This window comes from Misgurnus anguillicaudatus, chromosome 11, assembly GCF_027580225.2.
Source record: "Misgurnus anguillicaudatus chromosome 11, ASM2758022v2, whole genome shotgun sequence".
NCBI classification, from domain to species: Eukaryota; Metazoa; Chordata; class Actinopteri; order Cypriniformes; family Cobitidae; genus Misgurnus; species Misgurnus anguillicaudatus.
In genome coordinates, this window is record NC_073347.2 from 1,804,376 (window position 1) to 1,818,835 (window position 14,460).

General features: G+C 40.7%; 1 protein-coding gene across 1 annotated transcript in view; it reads right to left on the bottom strand.

Annotated features, from left to right (window-relative positions):
- The window catches only part of dst (dystonin), a 194,082-nt gene that overhangs the window by 45,934 nt on the left and 133,688 nt on the right, over nt 1–14,460 (bottom strand). Inside the window, exons 58-64 of the mRNA XM_073872803.1 lie at nt 11,121–11,250; nt 10,717–10,916; nt 9,634–10,132; nt 7,998–9,466; nt 1,361–1,522; nt 775–948; nt 487–650 (exon numbers count right to left, since the gene is read on the bottom strand). Coding sequence (XP_073728904.1) covers nt 487–650; nt 775–948; nt 1,361–1,522; nt 7,998–9,466; nt 9,634–10,132; nt 10,717–10,916; nt 11,121–11,250 — 2,798 coding nt within the window. The remainder of the gene's footprint in view (nt 1–486; nt 651–774; nt 949–1,360; nt 1,523–7,997; nt 9,467–9,633; nt 10,133–10,716; nt 10,917–11,120; nt 11,251–14,460) is intronic.

Here is a 14,460-nt window from a genome sequence, read left to right on the forward strand (position 1 = left end):
TATTAGTAGACGGTCTGCTTAATATCTACTTCACACTACTTTACATTTTATTATGATAATAACCAAACAGACATTCAACTGACTATAAGTAACTTTACAACATTGAGTTGACATGAAGTTATTAATAGTAGAATGTAAAGTGGACGAATATCGAAATAAAGTATAGCCACGTTTTGAGTACAAAGCTAAAGTAAAAAGCAACAGTTCCAGAATCAGTTTGGAGTTGAACCATCATTTAATTAGCTTTTTCTTCTTACTTCAGTGCAAAAAATGTGTTTCTAGGTCAAAGTAACTCAAATGGTCACACATGGCCAAATGACACTGTCAAGCAACAATCTCTGCCCATGAAAGAGAATAAAGTTTAGACAACTTTTTACACAATTACCAAATTCCTAACTTATTACAGAATAGCAATATTATCATCAGTTTTCAAATATATTGATTTTTCAATGATGAATAGACAGATAGACTGTTTGTATTTTTTACCTGTTCTCAGCTTTCTTTAGCAGGGCATCCCACCTCTGCCCCAGGCATTCAATTTCCTTTGCAATCTTCTCCTTATCAGCCGTGTCAGCTAACTCTGTCACCTTCGGTCCCTCCATCTTTATCAGCTCCACCGTGGCCTTTCGGTCATCCAGCAGTCTCTGCAGAAGCTGACCAGAGCAGATGAGGAAAAATGATATGTGATTAAGCACGCAAGTCATTTTCTCTACAAAAACCATTGCTTTCAAACTGACATTTTTACGCTACAGATTAAGAAGAGAAGTGACTTTTAAGCTTCTGTTCTTGTATTTGTGCTTTGACCACTTTGAACTCTGCAGATGGGGGTTTCTGATTGTCCACAAGCTCCTCTGTGTCTGTCAGCCAGCTAAGAAGAGACTCCAGAGCATCCTGAAACCTGCCACAGTGCAGCAGGGCTTCATGAAGCTGTGCAGATCTGTCAGCAACCTGAGAACATCACACACAGATTTACCATACCATACGGTACACTTACAGAAATATATTCAAACTGTAGCTTTGCAAACACAATTAATAAGTGCAGTAGTTTACTTAACAAAAATAAAAACACAAAAATGCCATGAACAAAAGTCTATAAAGAATATTTGGTGATGAGAAATACTATTTAAAAATGAGTCTATAGGTAACAACGGTCTGAAAATACTGCCTCGACATGCATAATATCTGATATAAACGTTTTTTAAGCATAGCTTGATACTGCAATGCTAGCACATTAGTAGCATCACTATTTTTAGTTAGTTACTCCCCAAAACAGTTCAAATATGTTTGCTAAAGAATTTCATAGTGCACTTAAAATACAAAATCAATACATCATTTCAAAGTCCTAAATGGGGGTTCTTACTTTTTTGCTGAGGGTATTCCACCTGCTGTTAAGTTCATCCTGGTCATGCTCAAGGTTTTTGGTGCAGGTACCTTTGGTGGCGCTCTGGATCAAGCTCTGACCCAAAGAGTTCAACTCCTGCAGCTGGGTCTGTAAAGACTCCATTACGTCTTTCTGAAAAACCTGTAGCCAAAAAATGAAAAATGCAGAAGAAAATTAAAACAAATGCATAAACTGACAGAAGCTTCAGTTACTGTAGATCCAGTTTACAACATTTCATTCAAGCAAACACTTTTTGCTTAAAAGCATTAAGCATGCACAAATAAATAAAGCCCCTAAAAGAAATACACAAGTCAGACACAAAACAAGCATAATGCGGTAAAATTACTCTGGATCGTAGATCTTAATTCAGTTTTTAGAATACGATCTCACAACAGATGAGTTTAAAATGAATTTTGAAGACATTTGAGCACATACTACTATAACAACACAATTGTCATGCTATTTCTGGGAGATCAACTGAGATTAGTTAAAAATGCTAGACTCCAGAATCCCATGTTGGTGAAATTACAATAAAAACATAACATGCTGATGTTCAGCTATGTTGGTCTTTTCATCAGAATTAAAAATATGTTGTAGTCACCAGTCTTATACTGTAAGCTTGATCTATTGAAAGGGGCACTGCTGTATATCCACTCCAGCACTACTCAAAAGAGTTGCAAGAGGCAGCTAATTTCAGTTATAACCAGCTGATCACAATATCTGAGTCACTGGCCAGCAACAGCAAACCAAACAAACTCAATTCAGCAATCTCCTAATCTGATAAAGGAAGCGCTAATCACACGGTCAACAATTCCTTGGGCTATTTTGGGGTACCTGGGCGGAAGGCAAAGTCACGAGGTCCAACTGCGAACATTCAGCTATAGACGCTAATAATCTTTCAATCTCTTCATCGTCCACGTGTTTTATTCCATTTGTAAAGCCTGCCTCTCTTTCCACTAACAACAAGAAATCCTCCAAATCAGCCATTCTGGAGTCGGTAGTTCTTTGCTCATACTCATAACACTTTTCATCTTTAGTTACGCGTGGTTCTGGACTACGTTTTTGGCGTGGAAGAGTCTTTGGTTGCGTCACCACGACACTCAAGAGCTCACACTCATCTTGAGGGTCTTCAAGGAGCTCAGCAGTGGGCAATTCCTCATATCCCAAAAACATTCTGGATTTTATCTCATTCGTGGAGCTCCGTGTAGTACTGCTTGAACCTGTCGATGTCCTGCAGTTTATGTCTAGACAATTGCCATTAGCAACAGCGTACTGAGCCACACTGGGATTTGAGTTGCAAGTGCCATTATGTTGTTGGCTTTCAAGCACGAATGTGTCTGTGTAATACTGTGGAGTGGGTACCAGGCCTCGTATAGGCGAGAAGGTGAACTCGCCCTGGTCTGAGATGAGGGAACATCCTGGTTTCAGGTCCCCAGATACTTCCTCGGTAGAAGAGAGACTTTTCGTGCCAGGCAGGGGTCTCCTTGGGGCTCGCTGGTTTCTATGTTCTCTTTCTGCGGTGGGACTGCACAGGCCTGAGTCACCTTCTGATGTGAGAGAGTTTGTCATACTACTTCCTTTCCCTGCTCGTCCTAAACCCCGCTGACCAGCTCCATCATTGCACAGGGTACCGCTGCCGTACTCACTGAGGTCGGCAGGTGCGAAGGTCCGCCAAGAACTGCGGTGATGAGATTGCTCCTTCTTCTCGCCCACCGGCCGTGGCTTGCAGAGCAATGTGTCCGCACCCCGGACAATATCTCCATTGAGCTTCAATCCGTCGAATGCTACACGCTCATCCGAACGTACCGCATCCTTGCCGCGAAGCTCAAAAGCACTTGAAGAGGCCAGGACGCCGCTTCCACAAAGAGCACCTATATCTAGGGTACGATGACTGTACGGCAGAGTGCCAATGAAGTGTTTGGAGACCAGACTACCCTTGGAGCCTGAGTCGATCTGCTCGTTCAAACGCACAGTATCATAAATGGACCTCTGTGGAACGTAACAGTCATCAATGTTGAGGTCTTCCTCTTCTCCATTGGCCACACATGACGGGTTCTGCCGGAGACAGTCTGGTCTACTTAGAGGTTTTCCCATAGTGATAATGTATAAAAATGAGGTAAAGGCTTCAGTGCAACAATCCTTAACAATTATCAAAAAAACTTTCATAGGCAAAGTTGAAGACGCTTCTATGTGCACTTTTACAAGGGATGAGGCATAGCATCTTACGCTTCACCCTACATCAAGAAAAAAATAAAGCAGTACTTCTTAAGAGCAAAACTTGGTACAAAAATATAGCTTTGGTAATAAGACAAAACATTCAAAAATTATAAATTACAATATTTATATATATTATCAATTCTTTCTTTTAAACATTCTCTTCCACTTTGACAATCATACTAGTTTTCGTTTCATCCCAATTGTCACAATCTGTCATTGTGGCTTCAGTCCTTAGTTCCTTATAACTCCATCAAAGACGTCATCCATTGCATAAAAAAGTGCTTGCAAGTTTAGATTATCCAGAATATTCCTTCACCGGTATCCACACAGAGGTATCCCGTACACATATTGGTGTCATTTCCCCATACAAATCCACAAATCTAGGAAAACAAAGCCATAAGCTCCTGGAGAAACAAAAAGCGGCTCCAGCCTCTCTTGTGGTCCAGCCGGCAATGACAGACACCCTCCTGGCACAGGGCTAAAGGCCCCGCCCCCCTCGCATTATTCAGACAACATCTGCCACAACTCCATTTGAGCAGGCAGGATCATGCTGATTGGTGGATGCCTGACCCTCTTTTAATTCTTCCCTTCTGTCTCCGTGGCCCATTTGACTTAAGGTCTTAGTGTGCTCGGGCTTTGACGGCAAACCTCCTCCTCATGTCAGGGGAGGGCAGAAAGAGAAAAAAGCAAAAAAGTGAAGGGCTTTCTGTCGGATGACATCATACAGGGCAGAAACAGATATGCTGTGTGTTGCCTCTCCTCCGCTCCCTAGTGTTTCAGGGGATCTCTTCATTACAGAGGAATGCTGAAGGAGGAACTAGATGAGAGTCATCTAACACCATTACCTCAGCCAACTAAATGACAGGTCTTCCCTATACGTGGCAAACAAAGTGGAAGATGCAAAGGAGTGAGGGGCATATGGTGTAAAGGCGGCAGTTTTGTTTCTGGTGCTTGTCAACTTTATGTCAGCTACATATGGTCTCTATGTGTCTGATAGTGAAAGCTGATTGCACAGGTAGGGAGAATATGTGTTGACTAAGTCAACTTGACTTAAAAGTGTATAGTTGTGTATCGCTGTACAAGAACTGGACCAGGAAACGTCACTTGATGCTGACCAGCACAATGTTTGATTAAAATAAACAGCTTTACAATCAAATCAAATTGACTGCCTCAAATGACATAAGAATGCTTTTAAAGATTTGCACACACAAAAAAAAAAATTCTGCTCATGTGCTCATGTTTCTGCTCATAAACTTGACATTTTTAAGACGTGTGTGTCTAAATTAAATCAAATGCAAAATGCAAGTAAACAAACTGTAAAATAATACATGGTTTGAAATCTAAGAATAATGGGCTGCCCCAACTACAGTACATCTACAAAACAAATACTTGCTTTACAAAGATTTGTCAGACATTTATTTAAGATCCAATTTTTACACCCATTAAATGACATGTATGTAGCATCTCCACAATGAATTGTGCTGTTTCCAACTATTATGCATACAAGTGAAATACATAACTACTTTAGTATTATTGTTTTATAGTTTATGGCTGGGCTATCCTTTAAACTCACCTTTACTGGAAGGTAAAAAAAACCTTTTTGCAACTAAACCTGATTTCCAGTGCACTTGCTTGAGGATGAACACATTCTTTGACCTGATGTTACATGCATGAAACCATATTCATTTAAACACAGACATTAGACAATAGCTGTCTGTACACAGAAACAGGGCAGGGACATCTGCAAAAAAGTCTGTCAACAGAACCTCTACCCATTCACAAGGACAATACCCACGGGCACAGAAACACACAACTATTATTTCGATGAGAACAAAGGTTTTGTTGAAAAAGAAAAAATTCTCAGAATACATTTCTCCAGCACTAACGGCATGAGATTGGTTGATGCAATATGATCAGAGTCAAACAGCAGCTTCATCACAAAGCAACAATGTGCATAAGTTCAGGCGCTCCGGTTTGAGACGGTGTCATGTTCTGATATGAGGGGTGAGTCAGAGTGATGAGTAAGTCACATAAAGACATTTTTTCCTATCATCACCTTTGGAATGAGGAAAACTATGATTCATGAGTGTCAAAATTCCCACAGGTTTATGGGAAACATGCGGTATAGCCGAGTAGTGGAAAAATAAAAATGAAACCCGCATCGAAAACACTTTCTGCAGAGTACGTGTTAATTATAACTTTCATGTAATATTAGGATGCTGCAATGTGGTTGCTAACTGACCGCATCTTCAGAGCCGAATCCTTCTAGATAGAGTCCCTCCTTGTGCAACTATATGATTTTTTTTATTTCGTTTGTGTTATTATCCACCAGGGAAAACTCCATATCACTATTCATATGACCTGCGATCGATAGTAAGAGTGATCTTTGTCTTATAAATCTGCAGTAATAAAATACAGAGAAATTGAAAAGCTGCAAAATAAATGAAAACAAATTCTGTTGACATTAGCAGATGCTCAGTAAATATTATTTGAGTTTAATGGCCGTATCAATAAGAACAAAGATGATTTTCTAGCAGCAGCTGATGAAGCGGTAATGACCCAGCAAGACATTGAAATAAAGGACAAAAAGAGACCCAAACAACAAGAGGCCAAATGATGGACTGAAGAGCGGCAGCTGATGCTTCACAGCACATGGATGAACTTCAACAGCCCCATGTTTGATTTATATGTACACATCCCCATGTTTGATTCATCACATGTTTAATTCCTAATGTGGTTTCATCTGTGTTAATATGATAAACAGCATATAGTTTCATTCAGACAGCAACTTGGCACCGCTCTAACCACAATACAAAGATCTCATTTGATATCATTTGATTTCTCCTGGCAAAAAATGAATAAAACAACTCTTTTGTTTACTGAATGCTGGCTGTCTTGCCATAACAAAGGAAAGTCCCAGTGAAAGGAGGCAAGATCTCAGTTTACAACCTTAGAAACATTCTTGCAAAAAAAAAAGAAAATGAAATATGAATATACATGGATGGTCTACTATTTCCTGTAACAATTCGAACCGCAAATTCATGCGCATGAATTTAGTGACGCTACGCTGAATTAATCAATTCAAGTAAACAATCCATATAACAATATATTAATGAATAAAGAAACACTGAAATTCAAGTAGTTGTATTTGTTGTGAGTGATTGTTGAGAATCACAATGTTTATCTAACCAACATTCTGTTAGTATATCCCAGTACTTGCACTCTTTTGCTACACACCAAATATGTGCATACTTTCTGAAGTGCATAGTACAAAATTGACACTCAAGCATTGAACTGCAATAATAAATGCACCACACATTCAATAAACCATAAACCAAACAATAATGCCTGCCAGGTTTTGTTAATCAGTTTTGCCAATATTTGCATAAGAAAAAATCTTAAGAGTAGCAAGACCAAATGCAGAAACAAAAATTGAATTAGGAAACAGGCAAAAATAGGGGAGATTTTCAGTCTATTGTTTCTAGTGAATAGAGAGGCCTGCCCGGGCACCGGCTAATAGAACAAGAAGCAGTCGAGTCAAACCCTGACACCTTTCACTGGTCCGCTACAACACGCAGCACCCCGCCGGCTTCCAGCTGGATCAATGCACATTCACAACAATGAACCATCAGCTGACCATCTTTTGTTAACACCAGATGCTCACTAAATCGTCTAAAGAAAGACCCAAATAGTGCTGCGTTATGCAGGGGCATTGCTTTATAAAATACTACTGATATTTTAATAGGCACAATAAAAGTGTTCAGATCATTTTGGGCAGTAATTTGATTGCGCTAGATAACAAATGATCAACTAGGTGTCAACTGCAAAGAAACACTGCTTTTATTTTTACATTTTATATCCTTTATGTCCTTTATATCAACTTGCACAAAATATAAATTTCACCACTAGAGGTCCCATACAAAAACAATGCTGGCATTTCAGCCTTCACCTCCTCCTTTTGTGAGATGTTCACAGATGATATCATAAAAAAAAGGTTGATAACCATTGTGTATTATGTTAAGTAGTGTTATAGGTAAGTATTGATACTACTTCCACATGTGGCGCCACACAAATCGATCAGAATTTGACATCTCGCAAGAGTGACTCAATAGTACTGCTTTTTAGACCGCAAAACTATGATCACGTCATATGCTCACTGGTCTGCGCAGCACTGCATGAAGTTAAAGCAGAAACTTTGGCCGTATGAAAACTGTGAATTCTCTCGGATCAAATGTTGTCAAAAAGATCTATGTAAGTACACATATAAACAAAATATATAACACCTTGCTAGTCGTTTTTGGATATTATAATGCATTTAATTTAACTTATTATTACTTAATTATCACTGAAGCAGTCAGCTGCTTTGAGGCAGAGAAAATGTAATGAAAAGTAATTTTACCTTAAAGGACTCCAGTTGTTGGTTAATGACGTCTGTCTCCGATCCAACAGTCCCCTGGGAATCCTCTTGCTTCTCAGCTTCGCCGAGTTTGTGTGTAAACTCGTGCACCTTGTTGTAGAACGCCTCCAGATGACCAAGAGTGTCCTCAACCTGCTCTCTTCTACCGGCTGCTCGATCCATCAACTTTCCACACTGTTTGCTCAAGGTTTCCAAATCTCTCTTCAAACCTTGCAGATCTGGTGAGGCCCCTGACTCCAGCATCTTCTTGCAACTGTCTTTGGCATTGACTGTGTTGGTCATCAGATCCTGAAGTTTGGCAACAAAGTCTTTAATTGTGCTCTGTTGATCATGTACAATGCCGAGGTCTCTGCCCACTGGAGCCATGCCATCCAACTCATCGTCCAGGTCTGCAAAGCTTGTAAACATTTCACGAATGCTGTTCTGGAATTCACCAATGCCGTGGAGTTTGTTCTCTAAGGTGGAACAAGCATCGTCCACCTCCTCCGTAACAGAGATATGGTCTTTCTCCAGGCTATCTGCTTGAAGAAGAAGGTCCGTCACACCATCAACCTCAGGGACATCTACCACAAGACTTTTGGCAAGATTTTTGAGATCCTCAATCTGATTGTGGACAACCTCTAAACGATTCTGCTGAGCTTTCATGTTGGTCAAGTTCTTGTTGCTGTAGGCCTGAACACCCAAAGCAGTGTGAGACTCAAGCTGTTTCTTGGCAACTTCCAGTTGGCCTTTAGCTTCCTTCTGCAAGTCGGTAAACTCTTTTATCTTCTGTGAGATTGTTTCTAAGCCTTCTTTCTTGAGCTGTAAATCTTCCGTTAGCTTCTCCACTCTTTTAGCAACAGCTAACTTCTCCCCTCTAACTGTATCACCATCCGATGTGACTACCTCCAGAAGGCTGTCTGCAGCTGCGTTCATCAACACAACCTGCCCTCTTTGCTTCTCAAGGTCCTTGTGTATAGCTTTCAACTGCAAAGTGGATTTCTCAATCTCATCCAAGTTCACACTGAGCTTCACACTCTTTTCCTTGGCTTCACATTCCTGCAGCCTTGAGTTCAGATCTTCTGATATTTCCTTGTATTTCGAAGCCTTTTGCATGGCACCTTGAAGTTTTTCTGCTTGCTCAGCATTGCATTTCTTCACATCATCCCAGTTGGACTTCAGAGCAGAGAGTTGCCCTTGAAGGGCCACTTTCTCTGGCCCCTCTGTGCTTTGGAGGAGAGATTCTCCTTCCTTCATGATGTTGTTATAAGGTTCCTCATGGTCACAAATGGTCTTCTGAATGACACCGTTCTCTTTAAGGCTCTGTTGTAACATTTCTAGGTGAGCAGAGATGGGATGGGGCTTACGCTGCTCCTGAAGTCTTTCATTTAACCAGGTTTGGAAGTCTTTAGATGTCAGATGGAACTGCTGGGAGCTGGCAAAGGCTGAGTTGAGTTGCTCAATGCGCTTTCCTGATTGACAAAAGGTAAAAATATAAATGTATATTTTTTTTTCTCTGGACTTTAATTTACATTATGAGCACTTCTAGTGAACCTAGTAGACTAATCTTTATCTATGGTCAAAATTAATATTGCAAAAAATGTGTGTATTATGCAAAGTTGCAGGAAGACGGTAATACCTGCTTTGTTCTCAAGCTGTCTAAATGGTTTGGTGACGCTCTCAAGCTGCTTTGTCAAGTCCGCTCTGAGATATTCCTCAGTCACCAAAGCAGAGAGGTCCGAACAGATGCCCTCAGCCTCCTTCAGCCTCTTCTTCTCCTCTCGCAGCTGTGCCAGGATTTCATTGGTGGATTCGATCTGCTTCTTCACCTCATCAGGCTGGGTGCTGAAGGCCTGCTGCGTGTTAAGCCCGGTCTCCAGGCGAGTAGCACTTTCACTGAGGCTGTGTAAAAGCTCCTGAAATTGAGTGGTCTTACCTACAGCCTGTTTAATTATGCCATGTCTCTGAGACAGCTGGCTGGTCAGGCCCTGCCATTTCTGTGAAATTGATGCCAGTTGTTCTTTAACCTTCTCTACAGCCGGATCCTGCTTTTCATCTGACGCAGTAATGATTGCATTGGCCGCCTCATTTAACTTTTCATACTGGGGTTTTCGGCTGTCAAACTCCTTTAGGAGAATCTAAACAAAAAAATGAACACAAAATGTAATATTTACAGTATCAATCATGACAAATACCTTAACTTACTGCAAGTCCTATATCAAAGCAAAACTTTTAAAATGAGTATATGCATGGTGGATATTTACGTTTACATTTATTTATGCATTTGGCAGATGCTTTTATACAAAGCGACTTACAATGCATTACAAGGTACCACAAGGTATACATACAAGGTATTTTTATTAGTACATGTGCATGACCTTTTGTGCTTTAGACGCAATATTTTTCCACTGAGCTTTACGGGTGCACATTAGATATATAATATGAGAACAGTGAGGGTATGAGTACAATGGAAAAGATGGATAAGGTTTGTAGTTCAAAACACTTCCACCTTGGTCCTTGAAAAATCTTGTTTAGTGCAACATGCACAAGCTCTATATGGTTAAAATGAGAATAAAGCTACTTTGACTTTTCTGTCTCTAAATAAAAGCAATAAGAGCTCAGCATAGATTGGACCTCTACTGTTAAAAAGCATCCCAGGGTGAGACGTCGAGAAGTGCACATGTCTATGTTTCGTTTAATAATGCAGTATCACACTCAGTACCTGGACTTGCTGCTTTTGTGTGTTAAGCATGTTGGGATCCACAGACAGAGGACCCAATACACTCATCATCAACTCTTTCTCCTGTAGCCACTGTGAAAGCTGCGGTTGGCTGGTATGAAAGAGCTCCAGCATTCGGGACGTGTCCTCCAGGTGCTGCTTCCTGATCTCCGCTGAACCCCTGACCTCCTCCCATTCTGCATCTGTGTAGGAGAGCACACACATCATGCGATCACTCCCAGCTTCACTTTAGCAGAGCACTGATTCAGTTTGTGTGGAGGCGGCACATAAACTTTTACTGGAGTTCAGAGTTAGTGCAAGAGATAAGTGTGCAGATCTGCACCCAGTCAGCTGAGGTGCAGATAAAAGTGAAAAGATTAATGCTTTTGGATGTGATGGATGCATACCAATCTGTGCCAGCATGTGCTTCCACTTTTCTGCCTCGGGTGAGTCGGGGTGTTCCTCGATCAGACGCTGCAAGTTCTCTCTCACCTGCTGGACCTGCTCGTGCTTTTGTTTCATATTCTCCTCAAAGACCTGTGAGACACTTAGCTTTATTAATGTCCTGTTGATTAAACAATTAAACTGTTTACCATGGACATCTTATGAGTAAATTTAGGTGGTTGCTAGGGCATTGCTTTTGTTTTTGCAAAACTTAACCAAATTAAAGCTTTCATTTCAAGTTTATTTCTATAGCACACATTAATGATACTAACTGTGAAAGTTATTGCAGGTAATGGGACTCATGGTGCTATTAAGCAAATATGCTTATCCAATGTTTTATAAAATTACATTAGCAATATTCACTGTTAAATTAATTGTCTGCAAGATTGTAATTGGTTTCTAAAGTTTTACATCAACTTTAAACCGTTTCATCAGAAATACTTAATTTTATTAGAAAGGAGATATTTATCATATCTCCAGTATTATATCCTCCTTTAATGTAAATCTATAGGATCTTTTCCTAGAATTTACAGAATTAAATTTCTAGGAAATGCATTTACACTTTTTAAACATCCACATTTGAGACTGTCCTCAGTTAAGACATATAGGGCCAGATTTACTTCTTGAGCCATCACAAACCATCATTTTGGTGTTAAATAAAGACTCTCGAGATTTACTAAAGATGCGCATTGAATCATAAGCACTAAAAAAGTGGGGTCTAGTTATTTTTGCAACTGACCTCATTACATATGCATTTCTAAGAGTTTCCCTTTCAGACCCAAATATGGTAGGATATTATTTAAATGATTCATGCAAAACTATTTAATAATGTTTGCGCATGTAATATGACTGTTTTTGCACCCTAATTTAACGCCGGAAAAAAGCATGTCTTAAATCATTTTGTGCTTAAAATGGCTGCAATTGTTAGCCTGACTACGTCAGACTTCGTACTTCCGCTAAATTTCATTACGCTTCTGTACTCAGTCTGAGATACCTCCCATTCAAACCGTTTTCCACCGGTCTCAAAACGACCGTCCAATCAACGAACAGAGGGCGGGCTGAGAGCCGTGACGTAGACGCTAAACGCCGAATGACGGTTGTAGTCTGTTGTGGACATGGAGACACAGAGAGCTCTGTTGTGGAGAACCGGCACTTGCCAACTTAAACCCGAACAAGAAAAGTGTTTGTTAAACATTTGAATGGAGATTATGTTGTTGCCCTGCTCCCGACAAGTTTTTGGAAAAGTTTAATTTATCAACTTTACCGATCGTCAGCGAGAAACTGTGTGCAGCACAGCTTGACGTGCACAACGATTGAGAAATCATGGAAGGGAATTATATTGTTCACAGTTAATGGTGGAGGACGCGTGGGCAAGCATTCTTTGGTGACATTCCTGATTAACCAGAAAATAAGGTAGGGAGATTTAATTTACATGTGGTTATGGTTGTCTGGTGGAAGAGTTTGAGAGGAGAGAGGGGCTTTCCTCCCGTTAGACGTGAGTGGAAAGCCACCGTAAGGATAGTGTTCAACTAGCTCTGGCCCGATTTACTTTACATAATCTGCAAAAGTCGTTCATAGCCATGTTAACTCTGGTATTTCGCTCGATGGGGTTTGTTTTCACATCATACGTGTATTTTACAGCAGAGATTCGATGCGGCTGATCCGGCGCTTAAAGCACATCATATCCAAATGTTATGTGTGATTGGCTTACGTTTAGACCAATGATTTTAAACTTCAGACAAGCCCCTCCCACGAGAAGGAAAACGATTGTCAATTATGCCCAGCCAGACTCTGTCTATGAAGCGAAGCAAAATAGCAGAGGATGGTATTACCAGGCTATGCAATTGTAGCAGGAGGAACATATTATTCAAAAATATTGTTTGCCAACCCATGTTATTTTTTATTTGAGCCACAGGAGAAGTCACACAATAGCAGGTTTTTCAAAACTTCTTGAAAACCTTAATTTTTGTCCACCAGTTATAGTGTACTTTGGCTTTATTAGCTGTGATTTCACAACCCAAATTTTCACCTGCGATGTCCGTGGTGCTGAACTCAAACGCTTGTGGTGTTAGTAGATCACCCACCTGACCTGAGGATCAGCTCTGCTTATTTGCGACCCTGAACTAATTTGTGCTAGCCTGGATGCCAGCCGATCTTAGCCCCGCCCACAAGATTTTGAGAACGGGAAGATCGGTCTGGGGTTTCTGCGTTGAGGAGCTACTATGCTAGACCAAAAGCTGGTCGAACCTATCAAATTGTTAGGGCAGGCTTTATACGATGATGGACAGATGATCAACAGTAACGTAATGAACCACGTCACCAAAGAGCGCGTGTATTAAATCTGTTTACAACAAAATGGCTGCCGCTGTAGAATTCAGATGTGAGGATTCTGTTCTGTTCTAAAAGATATCGACAGAGCATTGATTTTAAAAGAGGAACAGAGAAACGCGAGCAAGGCATTTGTTGATGTTTTTGCCGTCCTTCCTATGGGATTCTGCAAAAGTTGGTTCAACTGAAATTGGTATCACGGCGATGCAACTCGCCGTGCATGACGAGATGGATATAATTAGCGGTCGTTGCCAGCTTCTTTTCGGAAGCCCGGAATTGTGGTTGCTGAATAAGTGGAGGGACATGCTAGGCTCCAATATTTTCAAGCCAACGTAATTGGTATCGTCGTGGATGAAGTTCACCTAACGTACAAATGGTAAGAGATAGTCTTACTCTATGACTTAGTAAATACTTAATGTTGTGATATAAACGAAATGTTGTAAACATAGTAGGTGTTGATGTACGTTCTCTAAGACTTAGTATAATCACAATCTTAGTGTCATTGTAGCGAAATAACTAGCAGTTTGGTCAGGCTGCAAAAGACGTAACGTACGTCACACACTCTATTGCTCTGATTGGTCGTAGGTCTATCCAATTGAGTGCAGAGGTATTTTTCGGTTGAGACACGCCTCATAATTATAGCTCAATGGAGCGGTATCAGACTCAAATTCTGACTAGAATTGAGTATGACAACGTCAGGCTAAATTTGTGCTGCTCTTAGGCTACGTTTACATGGAAACGATCTGAAAAGAAACCGCAAAAGTGGCGTTGCGTTATCACTTTTTATTCCGCGTTTATACAAGCGTTTTGAGGGGGAAATCTGCGTGCACATGGTGACGCAAAAGTGTGTGATATTCGATGTAGTATGCACTCCAGGTGGCTAGGTGGCAATGTGAAGCACTGACACACAACAACACCAAGTCCGTGTGCCTGCGTACAACCTTCTTCCTGGTTCTCCCAGGTCTCGTCCAAAGC